Here is a 20,400-nt window from a genome sequence, read left to right on the forward strand (position 1 = left end):
CCCTCCCCCCGCCGCCCGCCACCATCACCAACGGGGGCGCCGGGGCTAAAGCAGTAGTCGTCGTACTCTTTGCAAGGCTAGCTTACTATTCTAATCAAGTCCTCTTTCTCCTTCATCTTCGCATCGTACATTTGCTGCAGTCTCTCCAACTCCTCGCGCAACTTTTGCAATTGCGCCTTGGCCTCGGCCAGGGCGGCTTCCTTTTGCCGCAAGGATTCCAGTGCTGCCTCCAACTTTTCTCTCTTTGGCGCGACGATCCTGGTAAAATTCATTCAGGCGAATATCACGCTGACTGTATATATATTTCATATTTAGATGCACGTCAAAGGGACTACCTTACCTGTATAATTTTCCGTATTTCTCCATGGCGATTACCCACATACAGAGTGATCGCGCTGCTATGGATACCACACCAACTTTCACGGGATCAAAATCAGGATTCGACGTATACTTCCCTATCGTTTTTAGGGTCCTGTCGGATATATGATCCTTGTCAAAGTCCCGTAACTGAAATTGGTCGATTTATTTGAATTGATCCCTGACAGAGTCCAAAATAGTACTAATAGTACTATTAGTAGTAATAGTAATATTTCATAATGTCACCGTGTTCAAGAAATTGACGTCTCCAAGTTGCCGTTTAGATTCGGCCCAGCTTGGTTCAGAATTCTTCAGGATCATTACGGCCTCCATGACCATCTCGACCTTGGCTGGTGGACGTGTGAAGGATTTTATCTCTGACAGATCTTTTTTATTCAATGCATCCAAAGCCTAAAGAGTATAGGAAGTATTAATATATATTTTAATAAAAAGAAAGGAATAATTCAATTAGAAGCTAGTGTGATCGGAAAGCATAAAACATTGACAACCATTTTTTCTAAAATAATCCATTGGTGTGTTATTGCTATAACAACCACAGTTTAATTTTTTTTCTTAAAATAGAAAATGAAAAAACCTTCATAGCTTCATTCAATGCCGGTTCGACAGTGGCCAAATCGGCGCGTGCAATTTCCTCCAGTTTTTTACATTCTTTGGATTCTTCGCCAATACGAATAGATTTTGCAGTAACAGACTTCTGCGTTTCGTCGGCGTCTCGACGCTGATTCACTATAGTCACTAGAAATTCCTCGCACTCCTTCGTCGACTGTTGTACCTGCTGCTGAGTTATTTCAAGCTCTGCAGCCATCTCATTGACCTTTTGTCGCGTGTCGTCGATTTTGAACAATCCACTTCGTAATTTGTTCGCTTGATTAGCCAACTCTTGTCTTTTCTCTGCCAGCATTCTATCGGCAGACCGGTTACATATGTATTCGTGAGACTAATGGACGTGAAATTGTAGCAAATTAAATTTTTATAACCAGCTTTCAATGCCAAAGAGATACGAATGATCCATATGAATGCGTTTATGATTTTAGTCATTCACTGTGAGTAGCTGGATGATAATTTGGACTTTATAATAAAGTTACTTTTATGAATTTTATTTAGCATTCGCATTAAACTAGTCAGTGATATTTGCAAATATTCGATTGTGACAATTTACTGAAATGCAATTTTTACTACAGCTTTTAGAGTGAAGCCTTCTCCATGTACGATCTATCCAAGATTCGTAAATAAAATGCGAAACAGAATTTACAGCTCAAAATAGATCAATATGTATTAGCTTAAAAACTCAGATCTAATATAGTATCAGCTAAAATAAACATTTCATGTCTGTTTATGATCATTTAGTAACATTAAGGTAAATTATTATTGTAGGATTAAGAAAGTTAAATTATTAAAGAACCTACTGCTTGTAGCCAGCAACCAGTTCCAGAAAGTTTGTAGGCGTAACGTAATTATGTCGTTTCATTTCATTAGCCATTCTTTTGGAGAATTGAGACACGATGTCGTGAATTAGTGAAAACGTTGCAGCTATACCATCGCGCAGTCTAACTTGTAATGGCAGAATAGGTGTATCGGCTATCGATACTCTCCTTTCCTAGAGAGAAGAATTTTCACCTTAAAGTATACAGTATACGCATCGCCAATATTTTATCATTCAATATCCGCCACAATACCAATTCGATTTTTATATACACCACAGACACTTTACCTTGCGGAAATGGGTAGTATATTTCTATGTCCGCATACGACGGTTTTCAAAGAGGAATATGAATAAAGTACGTTTGTATCATGAAGAATTCACGGGTACGAAAACGGATGGTTGGAATGTAAAGAAAAAATAAGATTCTTTCATGATATCAAAAAGGAGCTAATACTTACCACTTTATTTTCACCCGTTATCGTGATTATCAAATTTAGATTCATGAGGAACTTGTTGCCGACTTCCAAAAGTGCTTCACGCGGCCATTCCAAAAACCAATCGATAGTCGTGCAATTGATCAGGGAAGGATATTGACGTAATCTGTTTCTAAAAGCATCACCAATCGGGCTCATGCACAATACTATGTGCATATTTGTTCGTACTCGTTCAATGAGGAAGCCATAAATTGCTTCACTGGTCGGCATGATTCCCGCTTTCGTAGCATCCTTGAATAATTTGTTCTTAATCTGTAAAAATAAAACAAATTAAGTAATCTCAATTTGTATTGATATTTTATATTAAAATCATCTTAATATTGCATTATTTTTATTGACCTCCTCGATCTCCTCCGTCTTAAAAAGACTGGCAACTTCACCAGTGCTCAGCATGTTGTTCACTATCTCAAGGAATTGCTCCTCGGCCACTTGGGTGTCATTGAAGAGGAAGCTGGTGGGTTTGTTCTCCACCCCGGCTATGGAGTAGAGGGTCTTGAGGTCTTCGCGAAATTCCGGTACCCTGTAGTGCTTGCTAACCTCGATTTGGTAGGTGGTGAGTTCGCACATGTATCCTGCCACTTGCGAAAGTGACTGTCTGCCGCTTCCTCCGATGCCTATCAGCAACATGTTGCCTCGGGGCTGTTTGCAAGTGACACTTTGATTCGTTTAAGCAAGAGGAAGTTATCGATTTGCAAACCAGTCGATTCGCATTGGATTCTACGCCCCAGGCGCTGGTTGCATCCACCGAACCGTTCAATCGAACCGATCCGATTGTACGCAATAGGTGAGAACGGTGATTAACAGGAACGTGGTGGAAACTGAACGTACCGTGAAAGCCAGTACGTTAATTGTTATCGTTTGAAATCATCAATTAAGGGATGTTACACTCTCTGTGATTTTTCAGAACTGACAAGACTGATAAAGATAAACTGGCGATTGATCTAATACTGGGAGAAAGGTCTGTAATTTCTTTTAACTATTGACTGATAGAGATGGAAACGTCCTTTTGATTGTGGGTTGACGTAATTGATATTGGGTGATATTTAGTCGCTAACCTGTGATATTACACGAACGATTCGACATATGTGTTCAACTGCATCTCTGAACAAGACCAGGTCTAAACGGACTACTCCTGGAGACGCGTTGTACTCGTCCATTTGTGTTTCTATGTAATGACGAAGCGCTGATATGTCAATTAGGTCTTCATATATATTCCAGGCGTTCATGAAGCTTCCTGTAAATCACGTGGTCCTCGTTAGTTGAATTAACGAACTTGACTATAAAAATTGACAAAAGTATCAATTGCATGCTGGACAAGCGATTTACCGAAAATGGGACACCTCTTTTCTGGACATAAATTGTGATACGTCAGCTCGAAATACTTGCCGAGTTGTTCATTAAGCTGAGACGCAAACCATTCACGATCTCTGATATTATTTTTTTTTTTTTTTCAATAATATATTCATTACAGTTTTGCGTTATAATCGTAAAAGAAAAATAAAGTACAATACCTCTCGTCAATTAGACGATCACAAAAAACTCTAAACGACTCATGAATCCAGAGTCGTAAAAATGTCTGCTTCGAGTACTGATAGTCTTTATGGCTGCGCAATAATCCTTGGAAAATCTGCAGAGTGTAAATGTAAATTTATGCTAAAAATATTGATTAGTTTCGTGAAGAATACTGGAAAAGATATATCGTTAATTTTGCAAAACTTAATATGTATATCTACAGATAATTGAGAAATTAATTTTGTCATAACTGACTTTGGATATGTCTCTTAAATTGAAGAGATAATGCATCTTGGCTGGAGTTGGTAGCATTTTCAGGATGACATTATTGTACATTTCAATAGTGGCCACAGTTATATCATTAGCTATATTAATATAACTAAATTGTTATATTGTATAATGTATTTAAAATGGTTTAATATTTAAAAAAATAAAATAAAACTCACAGATGCCCTTAACTTCAGGGTGAAATTCAAAGAGTTGTTGATGCAACATCGTTCCATAAATACGTACTATCTGCTTTTCCGCTGGAAATGTCATATTTATCACATTGAATTGTGTAAGTAGACGTTCCGTTATGGTATTACGACCACCACCAGGTGGTCCCATTGCCGCCATTAATTGCATCTTCTGTATATATTTGCGTGTCTGTTTCTGTCGATCATACCTATGATATAAAATAAAAGAAATTCATATTCTCATCGAATTTTTTTTGAATCCCCAATAAACTGATAGCTGTCCCACATAAACGGGAAATTTTTACGTCCATATTTTATACTTCCTCACCAAAATCCGTAACCGATCCATTGGCGAATCAGTTCCAATGGTGGTTGTGAGCCATAAGTTTCCTTCATGGGCATATTGAAATCGTCCATAAAAGTTATCATACTTTTACCACCAATGGGCACATAGGTGCCTTTCGTGCGTTTCTCGAGTCTGCTTTCTATGGTGTCCTAAATAAAAAAAAAAAAAAAACTAATAAATCAGAAGACCTGCATAATTGGAAGATAAATAAACTTCATCTCTATATTATACCAGCAGCCCTTGGCTTTTTTATATTTAATTTCCTCTAAGATCCATAAGAGGATCAGAAGTTTACCTGGACGTTATTGGATGTCGTCTGAGCAGACATATTTATGACAAGAAGAATATATTTCAAACGATCCAAGGAATCCAATACAGACTGAGCAGTTGACGTCTTGCCTGTTCCCACCGGACCCACCAGAAGGACTGGATAACCATGAGCCAGAAGAATATTTACAAGAAAGTCATATCGTGCAGTATCCACCGTGGGAACTATAATTTTGTAAAAAGGTATTCTGCAAAAGAGAAAAAAAGAAAAATTCTTTCAATTCACGCATCAGGATTAGGACGAACCCGGAAGCTAATCCATTTATCGCAACGGACCAATCCGCGAGGATCCTATGGCACAAGGATAATACCTGCCGCTTTAATCAGAAGGACCCGGAAGGGTTCTGTTTCCAAAGCTTTTATATTTAGCATTAGAAACTTCTTTTGAGCTTTAGTATGAAAATTAAATATTTTATTCTACTGTCCTTTACCCTATTTGGTATTTCCAGGTCTGCGATAATTTTTCCTCCCAAGAGACAAAGCTTCGCTGCCGCACGTCAACGTAATACTCGTAGACGGTGTCCCTGATGGGAAAGGAACCCTCCATCTCCCTTATGAAGTTATCTACTTTCTGACGACCGTCTTCGTTAACCGAGGCACATAGTGACCATATCATGCTGTCAGGAAGCAGGATGTTAATTTATGGATTATTCATGAAGCATGTGCATGGTGAGACAAGATAGTTACTTACCAGAAGAGGAACCAAATTTTACACATAGAACTGAAAGCGTCACGATCCTCCCCAAGTTCTACTCCATTTTGTGGAGTTGCTAGGACTTGAAGAAGCTTACAGAGAGACTGAACTGCATTCAATTCAGGCACTGGTATAGGTTCTTCACATTTTTCTTTTTTGAAGGCTAATGTGGTGTCTACGAATCGTGCAAATAATTCATTCATCTGGGAAATAAAAAATTAATAAACGTTTAAGATGATTACAAATATTATTTAAAAATAAAGAATTTTTTTTCTAGGGACAAAGAATACCTCCTCTATAAATTCCGGCCTTTTCTGGTATTGATCAAGCCATGAATTTACATATGGCCGCCATCCGAGGTCCTTGTAATCGTTATACACCATTCCAGCTCTGGATACTGTTGCTGGAGAAGCTACGGCTAGATCCTGTACTTCAAATAGTAACGATACTTGCTCTGGCATTGTAATACGGTCGTTGTTTATCAGCGTCAGTATCTGAAAACAAATACAGACTTCAAAAAAATTATGAAATACCCGCAGAAAATGAGAATTTTACTTTTTTTCAATAAAACTCATTATCATACGTCAGGCGCAGAACGTTACGTTACATATAGTTGCGGCTAGGTAAACTAAACGGTCCTTAACTTTGTTATCGTCCATTACACTGTTCATATTTTCAATCCAGACAGCGTCCACAGGTCCATCGAATAAAATCCACTTCTCATCAGGGGTATCCTCTGCCGCAATTGAAACATTTAATTATTCTCTAGTTCAGATAAATACATTTCTCCAATTACATATACATATCTAACATAATGCTTAATACCAGTTCTTATTAACTCTGCATTGTCCATAATCAATTTACCATTAAAATACAAGATTCTTTAAAATTAAATATCACAAGAAGCTGGTCCTTCCACAACACATTGACTTACGGATAAATTATATATCAAGTTATTACAGAAATATCAAACAACAAATAACGTAACTCATAGATAAAACAACATAGCGTATTAAAAGAAAGACTATATCTCATGTCTCATTTATAAGCTGTAGCAACAGTGTCTCATTAAAATGTCTTTTGTTGGTTAAACACGTCCCAGGATAAGAGACTCGATACTTTCAAGATATTTAGTAGTTTACCTAGGAAGTTGTACATAAGGGTTGTCCTTACCCGAGCACGTCTTTCGCATAATCGAGGATATCACTCCATCGAGCCATTCACCCGTAGCGAGGTTATACTCGCCATACAGTTCCCCAAGATTTAAAGCTTTGGGGTTAATTGGATATTCGTAGACAGTGTTAAATCCAGGTTTATCGTGATTTTTCAGTGCCGTTAATGTATTCCTTAAGATCTTCCATGTGACCGATTTTGCAGTATTCGATTGACCCACGATCATAGTAGAGTGACGAGAGTTCTTTGTTTCGTAAAGTTCGATGACTTTCGTTATGATGAGGGGTATGGGCTGATCAATGAGAAGTAATTGAGTCGAACGATATGAAGTGATCAACCGAGGAAATAAATTACTTGGAGTCTCAATTTTGTCGCCTCCGCAGTAATGTAGCCAATCAGCTCCTCGTAATCTACTGTAGGTACTTCGACACCAGGAAAGAGGTCAGAGGTGATCCCAACAAAGAGAGGAAGGTCATCCGAAGTTAGTTTGGCAATGTTCATGTCCTTCATCGCCAGGATAACGATCTAGAGTACATATTAAAGAAGATGGACTCCTCGAATACTGAGAGCCTCATAAAATTCGTTAAGTCCAAAATAACCAGGGTATCAAATTGATCCTTGATATAAGGAGCAAGTGGAAGAATAAAGCAAATTAATGGCTGTAATTCGATCAAATTTAGCACCGATAAATTTGACTTTAGTTTTTTAACTGTATCACTTTCACTCTCTTTTTTAAATTACCTCTTCATCCGGCAAGTTTGGGTATAGTCTTCTCTTCTTACCGGCATATCTGGTAAGGGTGACTATACCACGAAGTCCAAAATCATAATGAAATTGTTTGCTAAGTTGTTGCTGAGCCAAGGTGTAGAGCGTGAAGACCTGAAGAAGATCGATAGCGCATCAATAAACCAAAGCGATTGAGTTGATTTTTACTCAAGATTTGTAAAATGACAATAGCAATAAATTTACCTTCCTAGCAAGAGAACGCGTGTTCTGAAATCCTTCACCAAACAGATTAATTTCAGCAATCATGCTACTATCAGGCACCATCATCGAGATAGGACGGAACATAGACTTCAGATTGTCCGGCAACTCCGTACGGCCAGCGTATCCAGGATTCATGGTGATGAAGATTCCGCAGGTGTGAACCAATGAAATTTCCATACCCTCGAATACGAACCTCGTCAGCTTTTGCGCCAGAGCCGTAAGTATTGAGAGGATCTGCTGAGCCACTACCGAGAGGACCTCGATATTGATCCTGCAAAAAAATTTAAAAAAAACAGAAAGTCCTTTATTGTCACCGAACGTCGCACTTTAATTCTTCTTCTTTCCTTTGAACTCTATACTCCAAGTGGCGAAAGGTCGTCACTTCCGTCTGAAATTTCATCCTCATGACCCCCTAGATGAAGAAGGTCGTGGGAGCGTTAAGGTTTAATGCATGGAGTCTCAACCTGTTAAATTCATCGAAGCATCCCCATGCTCCAGTTTGCGCGAGACCGGAAAATTGTCTGCCCATGCTCTTGTAGTCGAGGCCTTCTGAGCAATTCTGAACGATCACGTTGAATCCTAGTGCTTTACCCAGGTCCTTTACGGTTTCGGTCTTTCCGGTTCCGGCTGGACCTTTAGGGCTACCGCCACGATGTAGATGAAGAGCAGTGGTCAGCGTTATGTAACACCTATTAATTAAACGATGAAACGCTGTCGGCCGTAAATAACAACATAGTCTGAGACAGGCTTACTCTCTATGGGAGTGTTCTACGAGCGTTAAATTAACAAAAAAATCTACAAGCTCAATTAAAACGATAAACATTGAAATAATTACCGGTCAGTAAGTGGAGTTATAACGAGTCTTTCAGAATTTCCAAGATACTCGTAACCATATACGAAAAAGGTATTGGTCTGCCTTACTATGCAATCGTCCACGTCACGGTCCCAGTAGAATCTCAATTGAGAGAGCCACTCGAATGCGGATACGTCTCTGCAATCTAAAAAGTGTCTCCATAGAATGCTGATCATTAAATCTATCGATAATGACTTGTTTTTATTGCCCATACTAATTTTATACATCTTCTCGATAACGTCTCTGGCGTGAATCTCGATTACAACAATGGCTTTGAGTTTCAGTCTTTGCAGTCTATTCAAATTTCCACGTACAGCCTCGGAGTACTTGGCTAGCGCCTGGTTCTGCTTCTTCTTCAGCTTCTTCAGCGGTTTCTTCGACTCCATTAATCTGTCGGGATTAGAGAGTGCAAGGAGTATAGTAGTGGCGTTCGAAGTGAAGCTCTGTAAAAAAAGACTAATGTCTCCTATCTTTCTGTATCTCTTTTTCTCTTTCTCTCGTGTCGTTCCTTAAACGTCGCAGTTCGTTCTCGTTAACGCGAACGCTCCGAGTGTGTCAGGTGTCCAGCGACAACGTGGGGTGCATTACGCGGACGAATTTTATCCAGGGATCCTAACTCGTGGGGATGAAATTATTCACAGTACGGCTGGTATATGCAAACGAGAGATAGACGCGTGGGGATGGGTCGTGACCTAGGCAATGGGACGGGAGAGGTAGTGGTGTATGGAATACGAGGGGATAGAGGATGGGATAGCATGGAGAATATGCAAAATTCCTCTTATTAGAGATACTGTGCCTGGTTCGCTTAAGCCTTCAGTTACTCCGACCTTCTACACTTAGCTACCCACCTATCTACTATATACTGCCTAACTCTAACCTCACTCCTTGACGTTGTAAAATTTTCGTACTCACTTGCAGTGCAAAAGAGTCCTGGTACAGTCGGTGGTCCATTGTATTTGCGTGGATGTTATTCCTGGCTGACCTGGCCATTCCTTTACCCATTTATCTCGTTTCGCTAACATTTTTCGTAACGCCGTCCGACATTGTCGCAGTATTTCTCGTAAGCATTCCCTCATTGCTGATTCTGCAATGATCGGCCAGATTAAACATACAATTTCGCACTGAATTCTTACGTCATGCCATCCTCCTGTTCTCATTTACAGGGAATAACATTGTTTTTAAACGAGCCTACTCTCTACGTGTATGCACTGTTAATATTGTCTAGATATCAATATTCCATAAAAAAGTATGACGCAACGTTTACATATTGAGAAATATTCTCTTTGACGATAGTTATATAGAATTACAGTACTGCAAGTCGATTCAGAGGGTAAATTCGAGCGTAGTATAAAGTCTTCAGGTTAGTTTTGTATAACCCGCTTTTACAGAACCTGGTGCACAACACCTGCCAGTACGTAAACTTTCAGCGGAGACGGTGGAAAGTTGATACTCGCACGTGAGCGAACGAGAAGATTAAGGTAGCGCGAGTCGTCGCTATGGGGCTTCAGTGAAAACGATGTTGCGGCTTAAATGAGGTGGCGCGGCTTTATAGTCAGAAAGTTAGGCGGAGTAGTTTTACTGGGAATAATGACGCGAGTGCTTACCGATGTCACGCGAGCACGAATTTACCTAGGACGATGGCTCGTATGCACTCTGGAAAATTGCGACGCCCAACGAGTCTCGAGCACTTCGTGGGAAAGTTCAGAATACGCTGGAAAAAATTGCACCCTCCTCCACGAAGCGCTACCACCCACTTCGTATCCACGTCCTTGGGACGGACTGCTATCTTTAGAAGGAGTATGCAATCTTGACGCTAGAGAAATTCCTAGGGAACTATGAGTGAAAGCTTATAGAGAATACTGACCTGTATGACATAGCCATACTTCAACCTGACCCTCCAAGTGTACAGGATGTAGAAACTCTACATATTCTCCTTCAGCTGAGTACATCCCTTCAGCCAATTGTTTGTTTGTTATTGACTAAATGAATTGAGATGAGCTATGAGTCATGGGTTGAAAATTTGCTTAACTTTACTGAACTTGCATGGATTCAGGTGAATTAATAGACCTTGATGTGACTTGTTTTAGGATTTACCTTGCCTAACTTTAAGCTCTTGATACCCTCGAAGAGCTTTTTTATGTGGGGTTGAACGAGGTCAGGTCGCTTGGAGTTTGCTAGAATCTCTAGCATATCATCATTGGAGATGAAATAGAAGCGCGGGAAGATATGACGCTTCGTTTCTAGATACTGTTCCAAAGCTCGCTGGATCGCTTCCAGTTTGTCGTTGAGTTCATTCAGTTTGTCGAGCAATCCAGCTGAAAATACATGAGATACGTAGTTTTAAGCGCAAAAGCTTTTGACGATGGATGATGTAGTTTTCGACGTACCAATCGTAAATAGTTATGTATATCTGAGGCTGAGTTATGGTAAGAGAAGGCACTGATACGTACGAGGGCCATTGGGAAATGCGGTAAGCGCAAAGCCAGTGGAAAGCTCGTAAAGCGAAACAGTGATCTGGAAAATCTCTTGGAAATGTATTTTAAGCTTTCAGAGAAGCATCTGACAATTATGTATGAAGTTGCGAATAACTTCAATAGAATATACGTAACTATTGAAGTACGCGATGTGAATATACGTTACTACTTGTTACAGACATTTATATAATATTATTTAATTGAAGCTTGGTTTATCAAGTTCATTGAATATAATTATACAATATATATAGTTGAGCACTACTTACGCGGATCATGTGTTGCTGGTAACGCTAGGGCGAAACCAGCCATTCGTGAAGTAATTTCTCGCCACGATAAGGTCAACCTATCGAAGTCATCTGTTTCCTTGGGAAGCTGTTTCCTGATGTCCTCTGCCCCAAAGATATTATCCAAGTACATATAGCCACGTTGAACCAGTAGGACCATTTCCAGTACTTCTCCAATAGTCGATAGAGCTCGTTCCCAATAATCGACATCTAGTGCGAACGGTTCGACAAATCTGCAAAACGATCAATGTAAACGGCGTGATGACTTAAGATTGTTCAAAATGAAAAAAAAACCTTGTTGATTTCATGGCAGCTAGTTGAACTTGATGCTCTTCTAGATTTTGCGTGATTTCATCAACAGTTTTGAGTCTGAAGACACCCTTATCTTTATAGGGTGTCATTTCTAGATGCATGACCTCCCAAAATTCACTGATATGCTTCAGACCCTGAAATATTGATACATTCAATTATTGTTCGGCAGGAAAATTGTTGAGAAGCCTATTATAAAAAATTTCTTTGGATCGAAAGTATTGTTTACCACTTCTATGGCCAGTTCCATTGTCGCTGCGTTTGAGATATCGTTAATTTGTTCTGCAAAATTTTGCATTTGCATATCTGCAATGGCGTCCAGCGTGAACTCTTCAGAATTCTGATCAAACTCTCGACTGATTATAGTTTTGACGCGTTTCCAATGACGTTCCCTCATTGCTGAATTCTTGAGATCAACGATCAGTGGCAAAGTACGTCGAAATTTGTCTACCCGTGATCTAATAGGCAATTCTCGAATTTGATACTTAGAAATACCACTGTTTTGTCATTTACACAGATTTACCTAGAAGTGTCAACAATTTCCCAATGCTTTTCTTTCAATTCTCTGCTAAGCCTATTAAGTTTTCGAAAGAGAACATTCGCAGTGGCATCCATGTCCTCCATTTCAATTCGCCAAAAGTTTCCTGTCTTATAACGCTCCCAGGCTTCGTCCCATTCATCAGTAAGTTGCCATACTAAGTCGATGGCTGTCAGATCCTGTATCGGCAAAGTAAGTATACAAGTGTCAAAGTAAAATACAAGTTTTGATACTGTTTGTTGATAGGACGCCTGTACCTTATCAAGTCTAACCAGTTCTAAGGATTCCGGCTGACTGATATCAAAAACACCAAGATTTGCCTGCAAACGAGTTTCTTTCAAGCGCATAGCGTCCAATTCCTTTCGTATATTCAGTAACCATTCAAGAGCGTCTGAGATTTCATTGGCATTTAAAGAAATTGTATTAACTCAAAGGAGCTTTTGCGCATCTCCAAAATATTTTAGTAATAACAATGAGATCGAACGATTTCGATCTCACTGTGAATTTTGAAATACTTCGCGTACCTTTCGTTTTCCAATCCGATGTGAATGGCCCGTTATCGAGAAACTTGGTTAGTAGAGAAATGGCGTTGAGCTTCAGTATCGCCGCTTCCTCGAGCAGTTGTTTCTTGAATAGCACCTATGCGAGAAACGTGGACATACTGTCAAAGTGTCTTCCATCGAGGAATATCGATTTTAAATTCCTAACGTATTTTTGTACTCCTTGAAATCCTCCGATAACAGTAATACCTATTTGCTTACAGTATGGCTAAAGAAGTGTATAGAATATTCGGTAGACGCAGATAAACTTACAATTGTTGTATACAAAGAAGTCATAGGAATTACTTCATTTTGACGTAAAAGTAAGTATATCCTTATTTTCAATAAAATAAATAACAAACTGGAAAAATTGAATGAATATTGACATAATAATTTTGATAAAATTCTATTCCACCGATATTCTTCTTTTTATAATGCAAAGTAACGCAATTGAATGTATATATTATAATATATAGGCGTTGAAATATTGCTTAATATATTTATAGTTAAGAAACTAAAATAGTTAGTATTTACCTTCTTTTCTAGCAGTATAATATCATAGGACGCTAATTGCTCCAAATATTCATCCCAGATTGTATCAATATTTTTTACTCTCCTCTTAAAGTCAAAAGTCATCGGCACTTCGTACTTCTCTATAAAGAAAGAGTAATTACAAAAAAAATAATCACAAGCACCCTATGCTCAATGCATTTCTTGATTATCCCCTGAAGAAGAAAGCTATTCGATCGCATTCTACTTGGACCTTTAATATTTACCCAGAGTCTGGAACTGCTCACGGATCTTGGGGAATTCGTCCTTCTCCAAGGGAGCTTCCAACTTGAGCTTCTCGAGCAACTGTAACGCTTCTTGCATGGTAACGAGGTCGGTGGGTTCTTTCGTTATTCTAAAGTCACAAGAACGAATTTGCTTTTACATTGAATTTATCGTGGAAGAGCAATTGAATAACAATTAAAGGATTCGGTTAATTGGAATACGCTCAATTTGAAACTGAGAACATCGGATAAAAGATCTTGTTTTTTTTATATCGACCTATTATTCATAGGACAAACTATTAGGATAAATTGATACATTAAAATATTTTCGCTTACTTTAATCCATTATCTCGCACGTAATTGTATACGTGATTAAGCTTCGATTCCGTGAAACGTAGAAGCAATCCTGTGAGTTTCTGTTGCCAGAGAGCGCACTGATCGATAATGGCACCTTTCAGTCTATCGGAATTCACGTCAATGAAGTGCACGGTGGTCACTGTTTCTTGTAATAGAACGTCGTTCGCTACTTTACTGTATCTAATGATATCCGTATCAAATGTCTCAACTGTTGGTTTCAGATTCTCATACCTATTTGGAAACGAAATAGCTATAGTGCAGATTCTATAAGAAAGACGATCAGCCGGATCTGTTACCGTTGAATGAATAAGTCTTTGTTGGTCTCCCACACCTCTTTAAATTGTTCCCAGTTTTTTAAATATTTTTGTAGCTGGTTATAACACTCAGTCACCTCTGTAATTTAAAACAAGAATTATAATACTAGTGAAATACGATATAAATGGATTCTTCATTTTTAGCAACCAATGCTACTACATAAATGCAAAAAGAATATTATTTCAATTAACGCTTGGAAGAGAACTTACCGTTATTAAGCATTTGTTGCATCCGTTTACACTCTTCGTCCTCCAGATAAACTTCCCAAAATTGATTAACCCTTGCATCCTGAATGTGAAACTTATTAACGAGTCTGCGAATGGGTTTAATTGGTCCGAGAAGATCGTTCAGGACGTCTGACACTATTTTTGCAATATCCGCAATAGGAGGAATGAAATTAATCTGACAGAAGTAAAGTAGAAACTCAGTAAAAAGAGAATAATACGTTTTTATTTGTCAAATAATTGAATTTCTTAATGAATACCTTGTTATCAATGAGATCTGCATGGACGATAAGAAGAGGCGAAGGTGCAGTTGTTCCATCCCCATGCAAAGCTTCGAACATAACAGTCAAAGAATTCTTAATGCAGAGCTTAAAGGCTTCCTCTATTAATCTGTCCAGATTACTGACATAGTCCTTCCATTCAACGTATGTCTGAAGAATTTCGAGAAAAAGTATTTTACTCGTGGCACGAACGCAATTTCTATTTTCCGGACACATAGCAGCAGTACGATATGGCGCGGAGATTAAATTTCAATTCTGTCGCTTTCAGTTATCCACTACGAGACTGTGGACACATTGGATGATCCGACAATCAAGAAAATCGTTATTTAATTTATCAGCAATATTCTACAATTTTAGAATAAACCATATCGATACTTTGCTTTAGCATCAATTAACCAAGTTAACCAAAATAATATCACTTAATACAGAGGAAAATTATAAGATTAATTCGTTATACAAGACAAAGAGTGTCATCAAAGTAAATAATACGTTTCGCATTTACTTTTGCACCGCTAATGATCACATGATTAAATCTACAAGAGTAATATAAAATTTCTAATATGATCATACATACATCTTCTATTACTGCCTGGAATCCTTCGTACACGACCATGACGTATTGAACAATAACGTTGTATTTTGCTATGATGACTTTAATAACAGCTTTCCTGGATAAAGTTAAGAGAAAGAGAAAGAGGAAATAAATAAAGAAAAAAATTAGATCCAATGCACAGATAACGCACCTGACGTCCGCCAATTCTATTTCAAGCTCTGGCAATGTATAAGCGTAATTAGGTTTGATTTTGATCATAGGAGTGTCGCAGATGTTCTCGCACATTCTAACGATTTCGAAATTCGATTTCTTGTAAATATCGATGAAATCTTGAAGCTGAGAGAATGAGAATGGCTCGTTGTTACTTTTCCAATTTTTTATACAATACCTTGTACTCTTCTACAAGCTTGTACAATTCTCTGGATAGCTTCATGTAAATAGTAATAACATACGTACATTTGCAGAATGAGTAGAACAGTCTTCTATGTACGTATCTATGTACTCTGAGTTCCACGTAAGCTTTGTCAAGCCGGGCTTGATCTTCCGGTCAAGCAACTTAATTAAGTCCCGAAACAGAGCACGTTCAACTGTGGATAAGGCTGAAAGGAAAGTAAGGAAGGAAGGTAGAAAATGCTATCACTCCTTGAGAGCAGCAAGAGTCTTCGGAGCAATCATTAAGCTCCTTGAGATTCCAGTTGCGCGATAGGAAGGGAATCAATCAGAATCGACTAGCTGGCGACCTCGATTCAAATATTAAATTTACGCTCTACTTAAGCTAGATTTTTTGCCTTTAGTTCGAAAATCGTTCCGGACTGTTCTACTTGGGATAAACTTTTTCTTGCATTACAAATTTTTAAAATAATCCACTAGATACTCTCGCTGCAATTTCATCTCAGATCCTTAAATAAATTCGTTGAAAGAATTGTTTTTGAAAATTAAAAAAAAATGCTAGGATATACCTTGAACTATTTTATTGTAAGCCAGCACTACTGTCAGGACACTTTCGTAAACAAATTGCAATGTGTCCCATCTGCCATTTATCACTTGAAGATGAACCGGAATATCGAACTTCAAACCGGTCCAGTATTTTGATTCTTTACATATGATTAATATGCTCGGATGAATATTGCATTCCAGTAGTCCCGGACGATCGATACTTTGTCTCATTAAGTATCGATCCAATCGACCTTGAGGATCGTCACCGATGTCGTCCAACCATTTTTGATATATATCACGAATTCCAGCTTTTATGGAAGTCACTAGTTTTTTATACTGATGATAGACCTCGTGACTTATCCCACAATATGGCATCCATTTAGCCAGCTCGAAATTTTCTTTGAGCATTACCAAACGACGAATTTTAAGGGACATGTTCAAAGCTCGTCCAGCAAAATATGGCATCATTGACGGATATTCTTCACGTTCCTCCAGTACCTCCACTTTTGTATTTTGTATCTCGTCACCGAACATCTTCCATACCTGCAGATTGGATAACATGACAACATGTTTGATCCACTGTGTAGCATTAAATACATAGTATTTATTGGATAGGACATGAAAGCAATCTCCAAATTTGGTCAGTCTGGTGAATCAACAAACTCGATGCAAACTATTTAACTTGAAACTCATGCAAATATTTGTTTTACGAAAAGATAATCGATTTTGCTACGTATGTCATCGTGGCTGATTGCCGTGTTCATTTGTATTCAGAATTTAATTATAAAAATAATTTTAAGTTATAGTAAATGCTTGTTCATAGAATATGTTATTGTTAAAAATTATCGTTATTAGAACAGAATATGAATACTTGTTACATACGGATGTTGTTTTACTGTCGAACAGCGTTCTAAGATTTTCACGACCAATGTAATTATAAAATCCATAAATATTCTGAATTCCCTCGTGTACATTGTTCACGTCCTTGAATACAGTGGTGGCAAGATTTTCAATTATAATTTCCAAGTCTTTCATCTCCTGACGAAAACGAAACATGTCGTCGTACCAGGTGACTTGTTGCACGTCGAAAATCTTGTGGGACTTCTGCTCCAGGGAATGTAAGTGATCGAGGAACATTCGCTCGATCTTCTGACAGACTTTTTCATGTTCTGTTCCCTTGGTACCGCCGAATCTGGGCTTTCCGATTTTCACAGTCTCGTCCATTCTAAAAGAATTGATCTGGTAACTTCATTTGCTTATCAATATATAATAAAAAAAAGTCAAACTTTAGCATGCATCTGGTACCTAGCGAATTCAATCATCGCCTGACAAATTTCAATCATATTATAACATCTCGTCACGAATGTATCAACGTGACGAAAAATATAATCGTCATCCAGGTCCCAACCATGCGCCGTCATAGTATTATGAATGTTAGCAATCTGCAAGCATAATAAAAAAATAATTAAATCCACTAGGAAAATAACAATTAAAAATGTGTTACAGGATTTCAAATGTTGCGTCATTCATATTCTAATTTACCGAGAGAGCCAAAATCAACTATTTCAACGCAATCTTTTTTCCCGCCTAGCCGTTATCATTAAGAGTTACCAGAATTTCGTTCATGGTACAAACACGAAGGCGGCGCTAGCATCGGGGTTTTCCGCAAGCACGTAGTTACGTAGTTTTCATTGAAACGTCCCTAACTCAGTCATCCTATTTCCTTCCTCCTCAAGTCATGTTCCTTCGTAATCGTAGCTTCGAGTAGTTCGCACTCGTCCCCAACGATCACTGAAGAAAAACTGTCGCCAGTAACTAGTCGTCCAATCAAGCGCCTTCGCAAGAAAGAGGGACGCCAATCATTGGTTACGACGTCTTCGATTGCTCAGAATACCGAGAGATTTTCCAAGTCGATGAAAGTGCTAGAGTCGCGTAATCTTTCTACCTGGTTTTATGGCCGATATGCAGCCGCATCTCCCGTGCATGCGCCACGTTGAAAAGGAACTCATTTCACCTGCCTTTATACCGGAGAACTCATAAGTCAAGGTTCGCCAATTCGAAATTTTGTGGGAGCGTACAGAGCAAATGTCACTGAATCTACTTTCCTTCGTTTCAAGAAATCTCTCGTGAATGTCTCCGAAAGTAAAAGATATTGGGAATTCGGAAATGAAAACGTAATGTTTCCATGCGGTTCCACCCGCTAGATTCAAAATGCACGTGGTTGTAAGGATCCTTATGAGAAACTTTTCAAACAGTTTTACAACTGCATTCAATAACGGGTGAGTACATCTCGTTATGAAGTCATCTTATGGAAAATTTAATCAGATGCTTTTGTTTATCACTGGTTATTTGTCTTGTCCTACAGTTTTTCCACAAATCTGTGGAAAACGTATTCAAGCTTATCTCATACCAGGTGGGATCGTAATGCCGTTGTTGTTATAAGCGAAAATGTGTGTCGCGAATGTTTCCCAAAGGAATACACGGCTCGGACCTACAGCTATGGATATGGAAAGTGATAGGGATATGAAAATGAGAGAATATGTTTTTTTTTTTTTTTTAATATTCAGAGAATTTAGGTCCGGCGAAATTTCATTTCCCATGAGTTTGTCGCGGATGCCACGTTACTTGTAAAGGATAATATAGAAAAACGTTGTGGAGATGATTATAAAGAAATTATTATCGATCAGATCAATTAAATTGATATGGTACTTGCCTCCTATATATTTACCTTCAAATAAAGACTTTTGTAATTCTGACATCCTTCGATGCAAAGGGAAAACATATCCATACTCCCTCTAGTCTTCCCGGCGAACATTTCCCGCAGATTAATGAAACTCCTGCAGAGTAGAATTATCTGATTGCTGAACGCGCCGAAGAGGTTACTCATCCTCTCGCGGTTATCGAAGTATTTCGAGTTGAGCCATATCACACGAAGGAGGTTGATGATCCCAGGTAGATGATCAATTATCATCTGCGGTTTGGTGCACTCGTTAAGTTTAGCCGAAGGTTCGATTAGTATCTGAAGAAATTCAAGGTTCGACTTGGCCTCGGTGATGCCATGTTCAATCTCCTCACTCAGGATCAGGAATTGTCTGACGTATGTACTCTGAGTGGTAGTCAAAATATTCACTACGAACTGAACAATAGGATGTCGCAGTTGAAAGTTCAAACCCCAAAGATTGTCATCTGTGTACAAAAAATTAAGTGTCAGAAATTATAATCAGCAAAATAAAATTTCTTCTTTCTCTATCTTTTGGTAATAAATTCTCTTAAAACATATATACGTATCGCTTGCGTATACAAAGCACGAAATTTGTAAAAAAAATTGGCAGCTTAGAGGTTAAGTGCGTTCTAATGGACAAGATCGGCTTTAGGATGACAATCTTAAATGTTCACGAGCCATCGAGTACAAATGTGTCCTGTGTAATCTCTGTTATACTCGGCTTGCGAGGTGGACGCTTCTGGAAAGTCCCGAGTCCCAAAATTCCAAGAGACAACCTTCGCTAACTCGATAATCTTTCTGGCCGCACTCGGGGACCACCTTTGGAAACCCTTTGGTCGGGGTGCATAGTCGCCCTTTAGTCTTTAGTCACCCTTTAGTCGCGATCCAATAATCTGCCCGTTTGAGATAGTTGCCATTCGTTTCAGCTACGCAATATAAACTAGATTTCTCCCTAGGTAGGATAACACGAGCGATTATCTATGTCGTCTATCAATGTTAAAATGCAAGTACGAATCCAAATTTTGGAAAAGACATGAGAAAGACGTTCCTTTGCATCAAATAAGTTATAAAACATTTTAAATAAAACCACATAAAGCAATACTCACATCTGTACTTCCAAAAATCGTATTCTTCATCAAAACATAGCAGCTCGTTTGGAGTACTCTGTTCCTGATCACACAGTGCTACCCTGATTTGTCTCGTCCAACGTACTATCACTGCTTCGAGTCGCTTTACCAACTCCCTATCAGCACTGGCCTCCTCAACGGAAAGGTCACATCCCTCGAGCGGAAGATATATCACTGTTAAGCCCAGCATTTTGTACCTTAAGTCCGTTAGGTCGCAGAGGAAAGTGTGTATGCCGGCGCAGAAGTCGGCTTTCACGCATGTTAATCCGTTAAGGAAGATACGCGTGTTTAACTAGAATCCAATTAATCTTGCTAACATGGCT

The 20,400-nt window shown here is 38.7% G+C and overlaps 1 protein-coding gene across 1 annotated transcript in view; it reads right to left on the reverse strand.

The window, feature by feature from the left end:
• Positions 1-20,300, reverse strand: part of LOC107267505 (dynein heavy chain 2, axonemal) — a 26,465-nt gene extending 6,165 nt beyond the window's left edge. Inside the window, exons 1-48 of the mRNA XM_025084874.1 lie at positions 20,057-20,300; positions 18,957-19,414; positions 17,534-17,670; positions 17,111-17,453; positions 16,252-16,771; positions 15,749-15,891; positions 15,483-15,628; positions 15,314-15,407; positions 14,719-14,889; positions 14,444-14,636; positions 14,216-14,312; positions 13,899-14,150; positions 13,566-13,693; positions 13,324-13,442; positions 12,775-12,889; positions 12,508-12,641; positions 12,236-12,429; positions 11,942-12,170; positions 11,698-11,849; positions 11,386-11,636; positions 10,740-10,960; positions 10,510-10,624; positions 9,558-9,729; positions 8,860-9,035; positions 8,628-8,790; positions 8,257-8,481; positions 7,775-8,063; positions 7,547-7,684; positions 7,160-7,330; positions 6,806-7,097; positions 6,277-6,368; positions 5,923-6,126; positions 5,630-5,835; positions 5,370-5,555; positions 4,907-5,126; positions 4,594-4,760; positions 4,254-4,474; positions 4,063-4,172; positions 3,807-3,922; positions 3,622-3,722; positions 3,351-3,529; positions 2,635-2,934; positions 2,260-2,547; positions 1,785-1,975; positions 953-1,280; positions 604-768; positions 341-507; positions 87-258 (exon numbers count right to left, since the gene is read on the reverse strand). Of these exons, the coding sequence (XP_024940642.1) occupies positions 87-258; positions 341-507; positions 604-768; positions 953-1,280; positions 1,785-1,975; positions 2,260-2,547; positions 2,635-2,934; positions 3,351-3,529; positions 3,622-3,722; positions 3,807-3,922; positions 4,063-4,172; positions 4,254-4,474; positions 4,594-4,760; positions 4,907-5,126; positions 5,370-5,555; positions 5,630-5,835; positions 5,923-6,126; positions 6,277-6,368; positions 6,806-7,097; positions 7,160-7,330; positions 7,547-7,684; positions 7,775-8,063; positions 8,257-8,481; positions 8,628-8,790; positions 8,860-9,035; positions 9,558-9,729; positions 10,510-10,624; positions 10,740-10,960; positions 11,386-11,636; positions 11,698-11,849; positions 11,942-12,170; positions 12,236-12,429; positions 12,508-12,641; positions 12,775-12,889; positions 13,324-13,442; positions 13,566-13,693; positions 13,899-14,150; positions 14,216-14,312; positions 14,444-14,636; positions 14,719-14,889; positions 15,314-15,407; positions 15,483-15,628; positions 15,749-15,891; positions 16,252-16,771; positions 17,111-17,453; positions 17,534-17,670; positions 18,957-19,414; positions 20,057-20,267 (9,462 nt within the window). The 5' untranslated portion in view covers positions 20,268-20,300. The remainder of the gene's footprint in view (positions 1-86; positions 259-340; positions 508-603; positions 769-952; positions 1,281-1,784; positions 1,976-2,259; positions 2,548-2,634; positions 2,935-3,350; positions 3,530-3,621; positions 3,723-3,806; positions 3,923-4,062; positions 4,173-4,253; positions 4,475-4,593; positions 4,761-4,906; positions 5,127-5,369; positions 5,556-5,629; positions 5,836-5,922; positions 6,127-6,276; positions 6,369-6,805; positions 7,098-7,159; positions 7,331-7,546; positions 7,685-7,774; positions 8,064-8,256; positions 8,482-8,627; positions 8,791-8,859; positions 9,036-9,557; positions 9,730-10,509; positions 10,625-10,739; positions 10,961-11,385; positions 11,637-11,697; positions 11,850-11,941; positions 12,171-12,235; positions 12,430-12,507; positions 12,642-12,774; positions 12,890-13,323; positions 13,443-13,565; positions 13,694-13,898; positions 14,151-14,215; positions 14,313-14,443; positions 14,637-14,718; positions 14,890-15,313; positions 15,408-15,482; positions 15,629-15,748; positions 15,892-16,251; positions 16,772-17,110; positions 17,454-17,533; positions 17,671-18,956; positions 19,415-20,056) is intronic.
• Between the last annotated feature and the right edge of the window lie 100 nt (positions 20,301-20,400).

Source organism: Cephus cinctus, unplaced genomic scaffold (genome assembly GCF_000341935.2).
Source record: "Cephus cinctus unplaced genomic scaffold, Ccin1 Ccin1_scaffold0407, whole genome shotgun sequence".
NCBI classification, from domain to species: Eukaryota; Metazoa; Arthropoda; class Insecta; order Hymenoptera; family Cephidae; genus Cephus; species Cephus cinctus.